Below are 19,294 nucleotides of genomic sequence, written 5' to 3' on the forward strand. Positions count from 1 at the left end.
GCATGGCTTTGTTATTTTGTTGGACATGATGAGATTCAATTCAGGATTTACACACTCACAGCGTAAATTATGCTGTTTTTTAAAATCAAAACCAGACAGCGCAGAGGTTGAATCACTTCTCAGCTTTAATGAGTCTCTGCGGTAAATGTTCAGTTCTGAACAGCTCAATGCAGCGTAGGGGTGTGCTAACAGTGCCACCTTTTGGCAACTCAAATGGTATTACCATGTTACTTATTACGACAGTACTATATATAAATGTTATATATACATTATACACACAGTAAAAATCCTCAATATATATTTACGCATGGTAAGTCTATGCGTTGATGTGTAATACTTAAAACATTTTTGCAAAAGAACATTTAATACATCAAAGTAAAAATGACTATGACTTACATGTTAACATATTCGGCATCATGTAGTAAAATAAAAAGGTCTTCAGGATATCACTGAAATTCACGGACCTGTAACTCTGTCACGTACAGCTCGTTGTCAAGCTTCTCACATTTAGCCGTTGACTGCACCTCCCGCAGAGTCGACTCTTCCAGATATATTATCGGGTTACGTTTGTGACTCTGCAGGTTTTTAGTCTCATCTATTGCGACTATAATTAGTATCGCAGCTGCATCTGCAAGTCATATAATACTTACTGCATGTATCATGATTTTTTTAGTGTATCACACTGACATCTTTTCCTTCTTGAGTGAACTGCTGCTCCTCTCTCTTGCAGTGTGACACATTTAATGCCCATTGATAAGATCCCAGCATCCTGGGGTCTGATTGACAAAAATGCCCTGATGATAGATATTCAGGTGCTAATTTCAAATATTTGTAAGTGACACATACTTAAAAGATTAGACTATTCAGATTATAGCCAACTGGCTTGTAAAAAGCTGTTCTTAGTATCTTTCGTAAGAGCATTTTTGTGAATCTGGTGCCTAGTTACTCATTACAATGGCTGCAGGCCAGGCCCGTGTGTTGTCTCCCCTAATACCTTGTATGTTCATTCTGCTCACTTGTACTCTACTGGGCCAATTACATGTGCATCTGGTTGCTACCATGATAATATTGTGCAACAATAATGTTACTGTGATGTCAGGTCATTATTTAAAAAAGGATTAATTTGGTTTTGTGGCATAATATGGTACGGTGGGACTTTTCAGACAGGCTTTGAATCTGCCTGAGCAAGCTGCTTAAAGTGTTCTGAATGTGTTTTTTTTTTTATAAAGAGTGGGCCTTCCACTCTCTTCTTAGTGTTTTTTTTTTTTTTTATGTTTATATTCCTTACAAAAAGTGAGAGGGATGCAGATTACAGAAACACCAGGAAGTGGCACTCTGTTGCGTTTTGACCCTAGGCCAGCAGGGGTACATGGGGGAGGGTGGGGGTACCACAATGTCTCAACACGTCAGAAATATTTTTGTCCATCCTCCCTGCTTGAAACAAGTGAGTCTGATTGTTACGCAGGGATGGGAGGGTTCACGGGATGGGGGGGTGGTTGGTCAGTTACTCTGGTTGCTGACTGGTGGAAACTCATTCTCATCATCCAGACAGACGGGGCCTTCAGCGAATTCATGCTCGGGGATGACCTCGCCCTTCTGGGCTCCACCATCTTCAGAGTAGCCTGAGAAGAGAAGAGAGGAGGCAGAGAAGGGTTTTGTAACCTCTTTCAAAACCTTAACAAACTCAATTTTATAGGTGCTTTAGATGAAGTTAATGAGTTGATATAGTAATTATAGTGTTTTTGTACCTCTTTGCCTCACCAGAGATGAAGACATCTTTAGACATTACTTTTTACTTCCAGTCCCCTGAATTCATTGTCCTACATTAATTAATTAAACAAATCTACTTTTACTATTCATATCTTGGCCTAGTAAAAGTACATTTTCCTGCATTGATGCATTTAAAAGTTAAAATTAAATCAAAAGACATTAATATTCAGAAAATGCTTTGTAAGATGTGACTTAAAAGCACTTTTGGTTAGGATTTTACTCCTTAGAGCTGCATGTTTACTCCAGGTTTCAGGAGTTGCATAACAGCAGTGGTGATGTTTAAGCCATGGTTAAAACATCATAGTATAAAATCTAGAAAAATGTAGTGTACAGTAGGGTTTAAGGTGTAACTGTTAAGTATCCAGTGCAGGATGCCAGGTTTAAATGTTGGAAAGGTTTATGATTAGGAGTATCCTACCCATGAGGGTGGTGGAGGAGGGTGGGGTTGAAGGGAGTGCCACTGTGGCAGCGTATGATTGGCTGGCTGGTTGGGGAGAGACATCCTCTGGTTTCTCCTCTTCCTTCTGTTCCACTTGCTCCTCACTGGAGTCAAACAGCCTGTGGGAACAGAGTAGACTAAGACTTAACAACATCATAACACCCAACTCACTGTGGTAACACAAGTATAAACTGAAATTTTAAATTCTAAAACTGGAAACTGTAAGTGGGAATCAGTGATTTCCACTGACAAAATGGGCTACCACTGAGAAAAGTGTCCCACTGTCACAAATTAAAACCCAGTGGATTTGTTGGTTGTAGTCAAAATAACAGTCAACTGAATAAGAATAACAGTGTGATACAGCATATTTCCAGTAAGTTACTTGAATTTTAAATACAACTAAAAAAAAATCACCGTACCTTTTTAGTAACATGCAGATATTTATGCATGATGCAGCCTATTAAGACACACACACACACACCTGTGTTTTTGGACTAGGACACACTCGCCTCCATCCTGTGGATCCACATTATAGATATAGAGATACCCGTCTGAGGACGCCACCAGCAGGCGAGGGAGCTTCTGAATCCTGAAAAACAAAACGCACACAAGATGTGAATGAACCAACACATAAATACCCCTCTCTTCTCTCTCTCTCTCTCTCTCTCTGTCTCTTTGTCTTACGTAGCCAGGGCGCAGATGTTCTTCAGGCCAAACATGTTGAGTCGCACAGTTGCAAAGGCTCTGTCCTGATGCATCATGTCGGACACCTGGGTGGGTAAATAGGTGCTGGCCGCTGTGAACATTTTACCCACGTACGCTGACCATGTAGGAGACTCCTCCTCTTGACTGGAAGGAAACAAAAAGGGTCACTGTTAAAAGTGCAAAGGTCTTTTCTGTCCAATTGAATTTTAAATAGTAAAGTTGAATTATATTATAAAACTACTGGATTGCTTTACATCAAAAATACAGCAGAGGGTGCTGGTCATTCAACGAACCTCACAAGGTTCAGAAAAGGACAATGGAGACTTCTAATACAGAGAAGTCACGCAACATTGTAAGTTGCTTTGGAAATGAAGCATACGCAAAACAAATGTAATGTAATGTTAATCTTCAAAAGGAAAACGTTTTACCAGAGATTAAAAAAAAATTCCCTTTGACAGGAAATACCAAGGTTTATTTTGAAATTACCAGAAAAAAACACATCAGCAATACATCAGCACACTGTGGCGGGTTAGTCAATTCATTTATTTTTTCATCTAAAGTAAACAGATCGCTGACTTCATTCATCAAGAGGAAACAGTGTGGGTGTTTACTTGGGACTGTGCTGCTCCAGTTTAAAGATATGGACCGTCTCAGTGTTGCTGGACGCACACAGGAACTGGGCATCTGCACTGAAGGACAATGAACTGATACTAACATATCTGACACACACACACACACACAAGAAACAGAAACAGAGAGCAACAGTTAAGATTAAGTGGTCATGTTTATTTGAAAGCCTTAAATACAAGGATGTACTACTCCAACACATGCAAATAATTTTAGAAATAATTTGCCTTTATGTGAACTACATTTAGGCCCATATTTAGCCTAAATATTGGCTTTTTACTTCCATCTGTGAGTGCTAAAAAGCTGAGTGAACACAGCCTCCTCAGTGTGTCTAATTCTAATGTTTCCACGATTCCACTCCTCATATCACCCTCTTAATCACTGATACTCTGCGCAACCCATCCACAACCATCTACTACTACTGAGCAGCAGGAGTTATGCGTCTTACTCACCTAAACACTAACTGTTGACGAATAGGGGGGTCACCTGAACTGCTGACCTTTCTGTCACAAGAGCTTTTTTTTTCAGCCTTTGGCATGCATCATGAATTATCTTGTTCACTGTCTGTCTCCAGTTTGCTACATAACAGTTGAAATCAAAATGTGAGCGCTAACCTCTTCATCCCTCGCCGGAATTCAAACTGTTTTTGCCCCTCAGGAACGCTGAAGACTCTGATAACAGTACCCTGTGAAGCAGGAAGTGGTTAAAGTTGGGAGGGCGGGGGTGTAATAAAGCAAAAAAATAAAAGGGGGTAAAAGGGAATCAAGTCCTCACCTTCTCTGAAGCGCTGGCCAGTTTGGTGCCAGAGGCATTGAAGGTGAGAGCTGCCAAGGGACTGTCATGGGCCTGAATCAGCGTCACGGTGCTCTAAAGGGGCAAACAAGTGCTTTCTAGTGACATCAACACTGGGCTGCTTTTTTTCCCTATGGGCTTTTCAAAAGACATGACAACAGCTGTAATTTTTCCATTGTTGCTGTGTTAAGAGTTCAATGCAGGCTCACCAGGTTGTTGGCATCATAGATTGTGATTTCTCCAATAGTAGCACTGCCAGGGTACGCCAGGTAGGAGTTACTGTGGTTAATGGAGAGAGCGCAGAGACCTACGAGGGAATGCAGAGGATAATTCAGGCTGCTTCCTGTCTTTTTTTTTTCTTGCGCACTCCTATTGGATCAGTCTTGCCAGCTGCTTTATAAGGGCACTACATACTATATGTATTACCTATGTGGGGACATTATTTATCTAGTATAGTTCTGCTGGACCAATCAAAACTCCAAAATCAAAAGTAAAAAGTGAAACTTGCATATAAAAATGTGTACATCTACTCATAGAGTTTTGCAAAAGCATGGTTTGATTACTTTGGCATTTTGAGCCTTTCTTCATCTTACAAGACTATACTGGTGCTGCACACCCCAGCAAAGAGCTTTAAAGCAACACATTCTTCATCTTTGAAAGGAAAAGTTGAGCTTGTAAGCAATAAAATGCACTTATGCTCATTTCTGTATACTTGGTGGTTTTCCTGTTATAGCCTTTCTTGGTGTGGTATAACCAGTAGCTTCTGTTGGCTAATGTTAGCAAACTATAGATAGATATTGATCTGCAACTGACATTATGATGTTGGTTTGCTGCTTGTTCTACTGCTACTCTATGTTTAGCATTTACCATTATCCTATAAATGTCACTTGTGGCCACATCAGCCTCTATTCAACAGAGGTTAAACGATGTCACTTTAAAGTGAAGTCTATAAAAATTAAATTACACACTATATTATCTAGATGTCTGTACCACAGCTTGAGCATACCTGAGGGGTTGCTGGGTGTGTTGAGCAGGGTCTTGAGTAGTTTCATGTCTTTAATATTGTGGATGTAGATCGACTCCTCCAAGCACACCACCAGCCGCTGAGGTTATAGTGACACAGTAAATGAACGGGACACAGAGATTAGCGTGACAGCACAAACCAGAAGGATTAAAGGTGTGGAGGGGTCTATGTCCTGTTTCTTACCTGTCTGTTGAGCCTGACAGAGAGGATGTTGTTAGAGTAACTGTAGTTACAAATCTCTGTACCCTTCTTGAAGTGGTAGACGTTCATTCGCCGTGGCATGGACAGACTGACCACCACCACCAGACTGCTGGAGAATAGTCGTTCCACTATATACACGTCCGGACACTCAACTAGGAGGAGGGATAAGAGAAAGACCTTTAATACTGCTGGATATTTAGACTCTAGCTACGGAAACTTAAAAAAGCTCATTTCACCGATATATCGTGTATCCACAAAAGCAAGCTCTGTTGTTAAATTCCAATGCAATTTTTAACACTTCAACAGATTTACTGCGAATATACACTGAGCATTTTGCTAACTACAGACCCACTTTCGTTGCATATGACGTGAAACTGTCACAGGGAACATTTTACAGGTCAAACTTCCTCAAAAGGACCTTAAACTTTCTCTTTCATTGCAGCTTCTGAGGATTAGAAAATTACGCGTTCCTCTGTGTGTTTGTGCACCAGAACAAACATGTTGTGGCCTGTCTGATCTGTGACAAGACCAAGGTGAACCTGACCAAACAATACTGTGCAGACTTCTGTCACTCTGCACTCATGTTATCTCAGGGAGGGGATGCTGCTAAGTCACAGTGTAATTACTGTCTCCAGAGTTTTATAAATACACCCATAAACTTGTACCTATATTCTTTATTGTAGATATCAGAGCTGTCATGTAGCACTATATACTTAACATTGCTGAGAAAAGAGACTAAAGAACAATGTCCTTCCTACCTCCCTCATGGATGCAGTCCAGTTTGTCCACAGCAGTGACTGAGAAGAGCCGGTAGCCAGTCTTGGTGCCCACTGACAGAGAACTACAACAAACACAGACCATCTTACCAACCACATCTACTACTCTTAAAGTGAAAATACAGCTTCCTGAAACAGTTCCACGTGTAATCTGATGTGTTATATTTGATGTCACACACACACAATTACATCACAGTTTGTAGTCAACATTTTGGTACACATAAAGTCTATTTCTTCGGTAAAATAATGCCAGAAAGCTTTTTCTTTGTTTATACCAGAGGAGATGACTGAAAGTAACAGCTTGCTATTGAAAAGCAGAAGATCATCCATGCACACACATACAATCACTATAATAGTACTTAACACACAAGGGGGTGACGTCTTTATAAAGGATGATATGTGACACTGGTCTTATGACTGTTAGTTGTCGTTAGAAAGTCATTCCAATAGTGCGGGATGAGCGTGATCATCATACGCTTACTCATTTAAGCTGAGGTGACTTCTTTATAGTACTACTGTTAACTGAAGTGTCACCGGTGCAATAGTAGCATGAGGATATAACTGACAGGAGGAGGTTACCAGGTCAGATCCACACATTACCTCATCTGAGGAGGTGTTTGGTAGCCATATATGACATGATTTCTTTCAATCTGTCTTATCCTGTATAGACCACTCGGCCATTACCCATCTTCCATTAAAACCTCGGAGAAGCCTGTCTTATCTTATCATGGCTGAGGAACATGATGACATAGAGATAAAGGAGGCTGGGTTGAGTGTTTGGCCACCTGCTTAGTTTTACAAGCAGAGCCAGAGGAGATGTTTATGTAAGGAGACACACCTGCAACAGAAGAAGTTGGTGATGGATTTGTCTGTTAATTCACAGTTTACCCTCTAATAATCCCTGTAAATGGGACAATGCACACCTGCAGCTCAGGAATGATTGGTCAGAAAACAAAAAAAGACAGGAACTTATGCTTGTTTAGATGCTTCCTATAAAATTGTTATAACACATTTGCTCCCACTGTTGCATGTTAATTATTAATTGTATGTTAATTGTTGCATGCATGTATCAAGGAGGAGCTAAGCAGGAGACATGCAGACAGTTGAATAGGCCTGTGTTTAATACATTGTATTAAGCTTCAGCAATCTGAAGTTTGGTTACTAAGTGTGTAGTTTAATGTGCAACAGGCCCAGAAGATTAACACAGTGGCCTAGTTCACTTTCAGCTGGTAGGGACTGGTCTGGAAGTTTTAATAAGGCATACACAAGGTTGTAGATTCGTTGTGGACGCACACACAACTGACTACTCGTAAACTCTGTTAACAAGTACCAGAAAATTAAACCATAATGCGACTGTAAATAATTATGCAACAGTCAGGTGCATCAAGGAGATTGAGTTCATGCTGGGCCCGGCCCGCAGGTCGCTTACGTGGTGTCCTGGTTAAACGAGGCACAGATGAAGCCTCGGTGCATTTCGGGCCCGTCCGGTGCCTCCTGGGACTCCATCCGAGCCGTCTAATTCGCTCTCCTCTCGCTGGCCGAGGTCGGAGGCCTTGGGCTCGGGTCGATTCCCCGCTTCCCCTCCTCTGCTCCCCGACTCCAAGCGCCACGCTCACACTCTTCAGGGAGAGGAATGTCCGGGCAGTCTGGCTCAAGTAGCACACATTACACACCGAGTGAACTATACCGAATCTGAACAGCGCAAAAGGTAGACGATTCCACCTCCTTAGCCAGCCGCTTCACTTTAGTGAGTCGACAGTGTTATTATTGTGTTATTAACTTTCAACATTCACACTGCAAAACAAAAACAGCTGATGGGAGGATGCGTCACTCTGCGCTGCATCACGATTGGCTAACGGTAACGTATCGAACAGTATTCTCCACCATTTCTATTGGCCGAGCTGCCTGAATCCTCTGATTGATTTAATATCATAGCTGTCAATCACATAAGAGCCGCCTACTTAGAGGAAAAAGCTGTTGATTGGCCAATTACACTTTCAGTCTTGTCACGAGGAATTGTTTTGGTAATTTCATTGGATAAAAGACGTGCATCAAGCTTTGTTGCTGCCCGTGAAGCGACACATCAACGACCCTGAGAGGGATGCCCAGCAGCAGGACAAAGATCTTTACCAAGTTCTTTCACAAAAATGTCATTAAGATTATTAAAGGTTTTCATTTATTTTATTTGTTGTCTTATTAAACCTTGTTTATCTAGTTAAAAATGTGGAAACTCAAACATTTCCCCCTCCCAAATGTAATATATTAAGCTACATTTTATTGTCATTATATATTTACTCATGTAACGTTCTTATGTACAATTTTGAATTTTTTGCTGCCTTATACTTGTACACTATGGGAAATTCTGTACTTTTTAACCCCACCATTACTCTGCGGATGTATATTTTACATATAAAAAATCTGATCACTTTATCAAATAAAATTATCTGCATCTTGATTAGCTAACATTTAAATCCTGCTTACACATTAATCCATCAGTAATAACGATCCAGTAATAGTTTCTATAATGACATGACACTGTCCATATTTTTTGCCTTAGGAGAACTTTCATCTTTGATTTTTCAAAAACACTTTGCTGATACTACTTGTACTTCTACTTTTTCAGTTGACACTTCTTCATTTTTATCTAAGTAACATTGTGAATACACGACATAGTTGTAGTTGAGTATTTTGATTGTGTTATTACGACCTACTCACTCAGGTAAATATTCTAAATACATACACTTCTTCGCGCATTATATGTCTGGTTTATATAACTTAATTTTTATTATTTTATACTTCACATCAATTATATTTTGGTCACGTTAACACACTATTTAAATGTTCTGCTGACTGCAATGAAAAGAGAGACCTTTGCACTTGTGGTTATTGTTCCTGTGAGAATTTGTTTATCTGGGGAGCCCACTTGTGACTTTTCTGTTCCTGCAAAGTTATCTGTCTCCACACAAAATACGAGAATACCCTTATGTTTGAAATCAAATTAAATTCATGCACACTACAGTGAACCGGGGGGTTTACGCATCTCTAAATAACGACAAAGCAGAGACATTCCTGTAATAAGGCAAATTTACAATCAGATAGCCTTTTTTTTTCAGAACTATTTCCTTGACGTCACGGTTTCCGCGCAGTCTCCTTTAAGGTTGCCAACGGTTACGGGCTCACATGTCAGAACGAGGAGAATTGACGTCAGTGACGGCTGTTGATTGGTTCTCAGCCGTATCCGGTGGGGCAGCGGTCCAGGTCTCGGGGAAAAAAATCGAAGCGAGGAGGATCTGGTAACGGTACGCTTAGAAAAATATCACCCATCCCGAGTCGCTACCGAAGGGCTCGGCAGGCGTTTACAGTTTCTTGTGAGTATTTGCGTTCTTTCAGTTCATGGAGCATATGACCTCCGGATAGGTGAAATTTGTTTCCTCCGTCTCTCGTTTGTTTATGATAGAACTCAAGATGGCGTCATTGGAGGAGAGCTTTGCCTTTGCACGGAGCTAGCCAGCTAGGCATCAAACTAGACACACTCTCTAACATTACGTAGGTCACAGATAGTTAAGCAAACGTGTAAAACGTTTATCATTAATTTATATTTGGTGTTTACTGATTATTTTTAATTTTGGGTAGATAGTATTTCAGCTTTAGTTTGGTTGCTGTAAGTTACTTGGCTGCAGCCGTCAGCCTCCTCATGAAGCCTTCCTGACCTAAACGCTGTTACACACAGGGCATTTGCTTCGTACTGTCTCTTAAGACGATAACATTTACTCGGTTTGTAGAACATTGGATGACTTATATAATCAATCCTCCAGTATACTCCGTTTTCACTTGTTCAGCAAGGTCATTTGTGCATTTGTGCATTGTGTTTGTCTCTAATTTAATTGACAGCTCGTTTCTTAGTAGACAGCATAGGTGATGCTGCAGCACAGTAACTGTATTAAAGAATTAACATGTTAATTGTAACTGCTTTAGATAAGTCAAACTAAATCAGACTTTCTAGTTATATAAGATTGAAGAGCCCTGTTGTTGGATCTTGCCTGTAGTCTTAGCTCTTAATTTATACCACCTGGTCTGAAAACAGTATCATTTACCACTTAGTTATTCCTGTGGTAGGTTTAGATTAAAGCAAGCTTGCCAAGTTTCCACTACAAGAGTAGTTAGTTCCATAAAGCCTGTGCCAGCTTCATCTTTGATAACTAGGCTACTAATCTCCCTTGGGCCTTGTCAGATTAGAAATTATCCAAATCCTATTATACCGATGCACATGGATGATACACTTGCAGGGACAGGATGGATTGGTCTGATTGCTCCACAGGACTTGGTGTTCAGTCATTTACTCATCTAAAATGCACATGTTGGTTACAGCAGAGCTTTAGAGGCCTTTCTTCAGATAATATCAGATGATATCACAGAGGCTGATCAGATGATCTGGGATTTGTCAGGCTGTTTTGCTCTGCAACTGTATTGTGGTCTGAAATGTTGAAACCTCAAGCAAGTGCACTTGCTTCTACGGTTTGGTCTATTTCACAGTGGATTGATTCACTGGCCTTCACTTCACCATTCATCTAAAATTAGGCCTCAGCTATGATACTGTTTCAACCATAGCTTGCTGTCTTTGTGATAGAGAGCTTCATTCAGACTTGTGAAAACTTAAGTTGTTTTGAGTAAATAAACCCAACACAAACGGTGTGCCTGTGCCTGTTTGTTGTCTGTAGTCAGATATGTGGGATCACATCATATGACCAGTTTTTCTCCTGACACGTAGAGGCACTCAGACTCCACAGTGCCAAAACAACACCCCATCTTTCTGAGCCTTCTCACTCTGGTTCTATTTTTCTCACATTCTCACGTTTTCTGTCTGTCCGTTTCTCATCACGACACACAGACACTTTTATTCTGTGTTGCTCTCTTGTAACCCCGTGCATCGGTGTCATGCAGTGATGATCTGAAATCCTTTTTTTCCCATTGCTGTCCACTCTCTCCAGTGCAAAGGTTAGAGGTCACAGAGCAGGGTTGCGGTTGTCGTCATGGCATCTGGAAGTACGAGCAGCGAGGAGGAGCGGAGCCTGAGGGAGTGTGAGCAGTACGTGCAGAAACACAACATTCAACAGCTGCTGAAGGATTGTATTGTCCAGCTGTGCACCTCCAGGCCAGACAGGCCCATGGCCTTCCTCAGGGAGTACTTTGAGAGGTTGGAGAAGGTATGTGTGTTACTGGATTGGTTTTTGGTTGTTTGTTTTTTTTGGGGGGGGGTTGTTTGTTGGTGTGTGGACAGAAAACAAATCATTATACAGTAAAAACTGAGGATTATTTTTATACTGTATTATTTTGTTCTATCATAAACTGTGTTTATTTACACGTAGTCAGACTGTATTTCCTTTTATTTCTCAGGCAAAAAAAAAATCAGTTTGTCATTTCAACTCAGTGGATGTCACAGATGAAGCGATTTCCCAGTTATTTAGCTTGAAGCACTTTGTGTATCTCTGATGTTATCAATTCTTTTGCAAATCAAGTTTTGGATTAAAGCTTCTAAAACTATTTTTAAATCATTATGTCTGAGAACAGCAGTTTGGCTAAGAGTCACACAGCAATAGCTAAAGTATTTTGTTCAAATTGTTATTTTATATGCAAATTAAGCTAATTAGCACTGTACCTGACATACTGACACCACTTTAATGCCAGGTGTTGCTATATTTCTTACATCCTTCAAACTTGATCTTTTTCTTTCCAGTTGTTTATGTATGTTGATTTTTTCACTCTTTAACAGTGAACAAAACATCATGTGACATGATTTCTCTAGGAAGTTTTTTCTATAGATATCAGTAGAAATGTAGTTACTCATGCTTGATTAAGGGACTTACGTCATATCACTTTTCTATCAATTGGTTACAAATGTTTTTCAAGGATCATTTTTCTTCAACCTAGAATTATTTTTAAATTTCTTTTGTGTGTCATATGGTTAATCATCATCTTATTTATCAGATTTTTTTTAAATACTCACCTAACAGTATCCTTCAAATCCTCTTGGAGTGTATTATTAGCTCTCCAAACACAAAGAACTGAGAAACTTTCGCTGCTTTAAAAATACCTTTAATTTAAATGAGCCACAGCAGCTATAAACCCAATTGGCTGACAGTGCTCTGTTGCCTCACTGAACCCTCCTCCACCCACCCCCTTGCAGGAGGAGGCCAAGCAGATTCAGAACCAACAGAAGGCCAGCAGTTCCCGCTCAGACTCACGTGATGAGGAGGTGTCTCCACCTATGAACCCCGTGGTAAAGGGTCGCCGGCGGAGAGGAGCCTTCAGCGCAGAGGTTTACACAGAGGAGGATGCAGCCTCATATGTCAGAAAGGTAGACATGCAAACACCAGCAAGTAGCTGTGAAGTCGACAAGTGTCGCAACACTTAGATGTACATCAGCAGTGTGATACTATCAGCCTTATGAAACGTTTCTGTACAGTATATTTGGCTGAAACTCTTAAGCAACTTTAAACAGCCCAATATATCACATGTCTCTGTGTTGTCATCTAAGGTCATTCCAAAAGACTACAAGACGATGGCAGCCTTGGCCAAAGCTATTGAAAAGAATGTGCTCTTCTCACACCTGGATGACAATGAGAGGAGGTACCTGTGTTCCTGTGAAACTGTTTTTATTTGTTTGTTTGGCTTTTTTAAAAGTTTCATTAAGGACGTTTGGATATTTATGTAACTGTGTTCAGCGGATCAGCTCACAAATCTCTTTATTTCCAGTGACATATTCGATGCCATGTTTCCAGTCACCTACATCGCTGGGGAAACAGTTATTCTGCAGGGTAGGATTTCATCTTTTCAGTGTTAAACTGAACAAAATGACTCCTGATATAACCATGTCTTTGTGTGAGTGTGACATTAACACTATTACTGTACACATTCAGGTGACGAAGGTGACAATTTCTATGTTATCGACCAAGGGGAGATGGACGTGAGTATCAGATTCTCAACGTGGATAGAAAGAAATGTTTAACTGTCAACAAAAATATTGTGAAGATTTTAGTTTTCCCATTTTTTTTGCCACTTCTGAAATTGAATACCTTGGTTTTTACCTCTCTAATCTGACAGGTCTATGTGAACAATGAATGGGTGACCAGCATTGGAGAAGGAGGCAGCTTTGGAGAGTTGGCCCTGATCTACGGCACCCCAAGGGCGGCCACTGTCAGAGCCAAGACCAACGTCAAGCTGTGGGGCATCGACAGAGACAGCTACAGGAGAATACTTATGGTGAGGAGACCTCTAATTATACCTGTGTGATACAAAGCAAGACCATTGTAATAATGGTCATGTAACTTTCATTTATTCAGTGTCTTGGTGTGGAATTGCTCTCATTGTCAAATTTATAATCCTGCTACAAGTTCTTAACTGTGAGTTTCACTTTCACGCAGTTACACTAATACGAATACCTTTCTCGTTCTTTAGGGAAGCACTTTGAGAAAGAGGAAGATGTACGAGGAATTCCTCAGGAAAGTGTCCATTTTAGGTGGGTTCATTGTTTTGTTTTTTCATTTTTCATTTTCATTGTTTTTTTTTTTTTTTTTTTTTTAAATCAGCCTCATCCCAAAGTTTAAAAATAGAAAGAAGAGAAGCTTATTACTTGCGTTTGGTGCTGAGATTAAAATAACCTGAAAGAGTATACAAAAATATCACACTTAAAAACAAAGACCCGTCACTTTCAAAGAAGACTTTTTTTTTTTTCAGCTTTGCCCGTCACTTCAGCTGAGAACTTTCTTCTGTGTTCTCCCTCCTCAGAGTCTCTTGACAAATGGGAGCGCCTGACAGTCGCCGATGCCTTGGAGCCCGTCCAGTTCGAGGATGGCCAGAAGATTGTTGTGCAGGGAGAGCCTGGAGATGAGTTCTTCATCATCTTAGAGGTACACACTCGATCACTAACTCTGACCATGCACCTATTTTTACCGGCTTAGTTTTGTCGTAATACCAGGATTTTACTTTTGAACTCTGAAGTGTAGTGAAGAGATGACACGATAAGTTAATGGTTTCAGTGCAGTTCATTTGTGCTGTCAGGTGCGTTGATCGTTGCTGGTTGTTTTATTTAATCAGTTCTGTATTTAGCTGTTGGCCCAGTTTCATCAAACACTTCAGAAGGTGTTGGATCCACTTGTGACTTAGTTCTGTTTCATGTTTTCTGCTGAACTATTTCAATCCATGTTTTTTGTACATACACACACACACACACACACACCCTCTGGTGGTGGTGGTGATGGTTTTGACAGTTGGTGACACAAATAAAGCAATTTGAAGATGTGACCTTTGACTCAAGGAAATTATGATACATGATATTTTTGTGGTTTTGTAGACGAATGGATTAATCAGGGCAATAATTGGCAGGTTAGTTGATCATGAGTTGCAGCCCTGATTTGATCAGAGTATAAGTAAAACTAAATATTAAATTTATTCTTTCTTAATGGTTTTAAACTAACAACACTTCAAGTAAAGTGACAGAGCCTACATGTATGGGATAATTCCTCTAAATTACAAAGATTTCTATATTTTGTCTTTTGCTTTAAAAACTGTTCAGTTCAATATTCTTTTTGTGTGTTCATTTGTTTAATTGATTGAAAATTATGTCTTAATATGTCTTTTGAATGTGATGACTCAGTGTCCCTAAAATTACTAACAATACTAAAAACAAAAACTAATTACTAACACTTTATCATAAGGGTAAAAAAAAAAAAACAAGTTTAAGTAAAGTGCAACTAATCAGATTCATGATGATTTAAGAGTCTTGATGGATGTGTCATGAATTCCTCTTGCTGAGTTTATGTGGTTGGTTAATGTTTAATGCTTGATTAATTCACTTGTAATTGTGTTATTATAAAGAATAAGCAATCATTTCCAAACTTATTTAATAATATCATATACATTTCAGTCATTGAGCTCATTTAGAAATGCACCCTTATCGAGATAATGATCCAAGTGGTGCTGGTGCAACCAAACTGATGTGTGTATGTGTGCTGACGTTTGTGTGTTCTTCAGGGTTCTGCAGCTGTGTTGCAGCGTCGCTCAGAGAACGAGGAGTTTGTGGAAGTGGGGAGATTAGGACCATCTGACTACTTTGGTACAAACTGAAACTTTATCAGCAGTTATTAAAATTTCCTTTAATCAACTGGTGTTATCATTTTGTGGTAGTGTTGTGAGTGAAAAAGGAAAAGAACTGGGATTTTGTGAGTAGACTTGTACTTTGTATATGTTTCTTATGATCACAGCAAATTTGTTCTGTAATCTTGTGTGTTGATGGGTTAAAACTGTATAAACTATTGGCCCATCCCAAGTAATTCCTGTAGATTTTGTTAGAGACATTCTGTTAGTGTGTTTCTTGAGATTTTACACTCTGTGTGTGTGTGTGTCTGTCTCTGTGCTCTTCAGGTGAGATCGCTCTGTTGATGAACCGTCCCCGTGCTGCCACCGTGGTCGCCCGCGGCCCCCTGAAGTGCGTCAAGCTCGACCGGCCTCGCTTCGAGCGTGTCCTGGGTCCCTGTTCAGACATTCTCAAACGTAACATCCAACAGTACAACAGCTTCGTCTCGCTGTCTGTCTGAAGGGGGCGTCTCGCCCTACCTCCCCCTCTCCCTCCACCCTTTCCCCTTCCTCCTTTTAGACCCAGGGTCCACCAATGCAATTTGCTTTTTGTCACTTTCTTCTTCTTTCTGTTCACTTTTTTCTTCCCCCTCTTCGTCTTACACACACACACACACACAGATTATTTTGTCGTTACCACCCATCAGGCAGAGGTGACTTTTAGCCATTCACCAGCGCTTGTACCAGCTGCTGTACGCTACCTTGTAGGCACAGTTACATCACATGTTACCTATGTTATATATGTATTTGCTGGTTACGCTTTCTGTTTTTGACTTAAACACAAAACAGGATTGTTAGGAGATCTGAAAAACATTTGGGTCTCAGACTAATGAGACAGGACAATCAAACTTTACATGGCGCTTTTGGTGAATTTGTTACAGATTTATGTTGTAGATTGAAGTGAAGAGGACTTCTTCTTCCCCGTTTAAGACGTTTCCTTTTTGACATCAGTTAGCCTGATTAGATAAACGGCGTCAAGCAGAAACTAGAAGGCAGGAAGAATATGACTGCTTCGACTTTTGTTTTTAGGTTTCAGCTGTGATACGATGCTCCACTTGTTGCTTTTGGTTACCTTTGATTGGTATGATGAGACGATGAAGATTTTTTTGCTTAGTTGGAGAGAGCTTGTGCAACTTAAGGTTTTTATTTAATTGTGCAGCTACCAGGCTAGTGCCAAATGTTGATTATTGTCACAACACAAAGATGCATAGCCGTGGAAATGCAGTGCGTGTTCTGTTCCCTGACTATTTGGAGCTCCATACAGGAAGTAGTTATTACCCTTATTGTCCTCTTAATCGGTAGAAAGACCATACAAGAACTGCCTTGACTACTCTGAGAAAAAAATAAAAATAAAAAAAGAAAGGAAAAAAAAATAAGAGTATTAAGTGTATTTCAGTATTCAATTTTTTTAGTATATACCAAATAACTTGGTCACTCTTCAGCTATGGTTTGTAATCAAAATGTTATCATAGTATAGTTAAAACGATCATAGTTCTATTATTATCATTGACTAAATGATAAACTTATGGTTTGGAGTGATGGTGATCTTAAAAAAAATATGTTTAACTGTCTTTTGTAAACACTTATTTTTCCATAAATTCTATTTTAGGTGTCCAGTGCCACAAAGTAAATAAATGCTTCTTCTTGTCAACTGACAAAACAGTATGTAATTGTATTGTGTAAAATGTCATGGGTTAAAACTTTTTAAAATAGATCAAAAGGGTAATTACAGGTTTAATGAAGTGAAAGTCTTGAAAAAAAAACAAAAACAAAAAAACAAAGGAGATGGTTTATGGATTTTCAGGACATCTGAAGTATTTATGCATCAAAGCATCACAGGTGAGCTGACGAGCAGAGGGAGCGGATATTTATTTAAAACTAGTGTCATTGCTTATTGCCTATTTGAAAAGGTGGCTGTCTTCTCATCAGAGTAGCTTGTGATCTGTTCTCTATGCTTACTTGGCATGATGTTTTAGGCATCCAGTGATCCGGTATGAATGGAAGCGTGAATTTAAAAAAGCCTGCCCCGCGGCTGCGTGCAGAAGCAGGAACTCTGTCAAATATTTGGTTTGTTACTCCCTAGCTTAACTGCTTCATGACTATTTAGATGGCATAAAATGTTGAGTCTGTCTTTTTTTTCTTTTTTTTTTTCTTTTAAAAGATCTCTACCAAATCACATACTGTTGACTTCTGAATTATAGGCTTAACTCTTCATTCCTGCCTCACTGTCTGTTACCAGAAACGACCTTGAACCATTCACGTTTCTGTTTCTGTTTTGTCTCATTCAAGGCGCTTGTATGCGCTTAGAATCGAGACGTGTGTTTGTACGTCCACAAAGATTTGATTTTGGTGCCGATTGCAGGGTAGTCAGGTTAGCGATGAGAGTTTTTGTTAATGGACACGAGTGTACTTTTCTTTACAGTTAAATCGAGCATCTTCATCTGTTCCCCCTAACCCTCAGGTTATCCTTGTGGATGTGGTTACATGTGGATTTGTGTCCATTGGTAACACATCCTGTTTATCCTGATCCACAGGAAGTGACTCCGTTGGGGGGACGAGGGTTTGATTCACCTTCGTCAAAGTATTGTTTTCATGTAAATAGCGGCATCATTGGTTTTATTCCAAAATGTTTTTAGCCACACTGCAATCGTCCCGGTTTGCCTTAGCTTACCTAACCTGGGCTTACAGTAGTAGTCGGTCACTCCTGCTAGCCCGACCTTCAGTGAGTTTGTTAGACCTGCAGCACAAGAGAGCTGCAGGCGATCAGAGGACCATTCTTTTTCTATTCTACCCTGTATTCAGTTTGACCTCCTGTATGTGCAAAGATGTTTATCCTTTTGGTATAGATTGTTCCAGATGGCAGTTTAAGCAATAAAAAAGTAAAAACGATTCAGCTTTCTCTCAAGCTTCATTCCTTTTCTCTTTTAAACCTTGTGTTCCACCTTTGATTGTGTCACTGTTGGGATGATAGTGGTTGAGTTCATTACAAAAATGTTTGTTGACAGAAAAGTACTTTTAATGTAACAGGTTTAGATGATGAGGAATTTGTTAGGGAGACAATTCACCTGCAGCTTCAACCAACAATTATTTTTTATTATCAATTAATATCCTGATCATTAATCTGTCAATTGTTTGTTTTATAAAACATCAGGCAATAGGGAAAAATGTCCTTTCTAGTTTCGTAGAGGCCAAATCCCGGAGATATTTTGTTGTAAATATATAAAACAGAAAAGCAGCAAAGCTTCTCACCCGGAGGGAATTTTTGGGCTCTTCTGCGTGAAAAATGACCAAAAATGACAAAAGATTTCCACTTTTCTGTGGATCAACTAATTTCTAAAGTTCTAACTTCACCAGATGTTGGGCGTGGAGAAAGAAAAATTGATTAGACTGGCTCTGAGGGTGAGACAGTTTGGGATGTGTTCAAAAAAGATGTAATATGAAATCTGTCCACCAGGGGGAAATATAATGCTGCCCTAAGACTGAAAAAGACACGCAATCATTGGTATCCATTCCTTTACAAAACCTTAAATAATCTATTATATCTTAATCTATACCTACATTTTAAATAAACATCTTATTCCTCTCTTGTAAAGTTTTTATTTTATCCAGACTTTGGTTAATGATACGCTTTATCTTTCAGCTTTTCCTTTAAGAGAATATTTATGACTTCAGTCAACTTAGGTCATTTTTCCACGCTGTGATATTTTCAAATAATGAGCAAGAGTTTTAAACGTGATTATTAACAATTGTACTTGGCTCCGGGAAACACCAACCTTGCTGCTTTAAAACTGTTGCTCGTAGTTATTTGGAGTTTGGAAAAGTTCAGTC

The 19,294-nt window shown here is 39.7% G+C and overlaps 2 protein-coding genes across 3 annotated transcripts; one reads left to right on the forward strand and one right to left on the reverse strand.

The window, feature by feature from the left end:
- Nucleotides 1-164: 164 nt before the first annotated feature.
- LOC121175749 (WD repeat domain phosphoinositide-interacting protein 1-like) lies at nt 165-8,155 on the reverse strand. The gene is made up of 12 exons (XM_041029575.1): nt 7,764-8,155; nt 6,317-6,399; nt 5,541-5,710; nt 5,340-5,436; nt 4,543-4,640; nt 4,316-4,408; nt 4,156-4,226; nt 3,526-3,633; nt 2,894-3,058; nt 2,691-2,798; nt 2,189-2,328; nt 165-1,622 (listed from the first exon to the last, which is right to left on the reverse strand). Exons 1-12 carry the CDS (start codon nt 7,838-7,840, stop codon nt 1,501-1,503), a joined length of 1,332 nt encoding a protein of 443 aa, XP_040885509.1. The 5' UTR covers nt 7,841-8,155; the 3' UTR covers nt 165-1,500.
- Nucleotides 8,156-9,553: 1,398 nt separating this feature from the next.
- On the forward strand, nt 9,554-18,355 carry LOC121201287 (cAMP-dependent protein kinase type I-alpha regulatory subunit). Of its 2 annotated transcripts, none has more exons than XM_041067053.1 (11): nt 9,554-9,633; nt 11,323-11,538; nt 12,519-12,689; nt 12,870-12,961; nt 13,088-13,149; nt 13,252-13,298; nt 13,436-13,594; nt 13,790-13,850; nt 14,120-14,241; nt 15,365-15,446; nt 15,755-18,355. In XM_041067053.1, exons 2-11 carry the CDS (start codon nt 11,365-11,367, stop codon nt 15,925-15,927), a joined length of 1,143 nt encoding a protein of 380 aa, XP_040922987.1. In that variant the 5' UTR covers nt 9,554-9,633; nt 11,323-11,364; the 3' UTR covers nt 15,928-18,355. The 2 variants fall into 2 exon arrangements, with proteins under 2 accessions (XP_040922987.1, XP_040922986.1); XM_041067052.1 differs by having other exon boundaries at nt 9,563-9,702.
- Nucleotides 18,356-19,294: the final 939 nt, after the last annotated feature.

This window comes from Toxotes jaculatrix, chromosome 21 (assembly GCF_017976425.1).
Source record: "Toxotes jaculatrix isolate fToxJac2 chromosome 21, fToxJac2.pri, whole genome shotgun sequence".
NCBI lineage: Eukaryota > Metazoa > Chordata > Actinopteri > Toxotidae > Toxotes > Toxotes jaculatrix.

Excerpts from the sequence above, each read along its gene's own strand:
- LOC121175749 (XM_041029575.1), bottom strand. The coding sequence starts at position 7,840 with ATGGAGTCCCAGGAGGCACCGGACGGGCCCGAAATGCACCGAGGCTTC. Across the intron at positions 4,409-4,542 it reads TCTATGATGCCAACAACCTG|AGCACCGTGACGCTGATTCA; the intron begins GTGAGCCTGCAT and ends TTGCCCCTTTAG. Across the intron at positions 4,227-4,315 it reads TGGCCAGCGCTTCAGAGAAG|GGTACTGTTATCAGAGTCTT; the intron begins GTGAGGACTTGA and ends CCTGCTTCACAG.
- LOC121201287 (XM_041067053.1), top strand. The coding sequence starts at position 11,365 with ATGGCATCTGGAAGTACGAGCAGCGAGGAGGAGCGGAGCCTGAGGGAG. Across the intron at positions 11,539-12,518 it reads ACTTTGAGAGGTTGGAGAAG|GAGGAGGCCAAGCAGATTCA; the intron begins GTATGTGTGTTA and ends ACCCCCTTGCAG. Across the intron at positions 14,242-15,364 it reads AGTTCTTCATCATCTTAGAG|GGTTCTGCAGCTGTGTTGCA; the intron begins GTACACACTCGA and ends TGTGTTCTTCAG.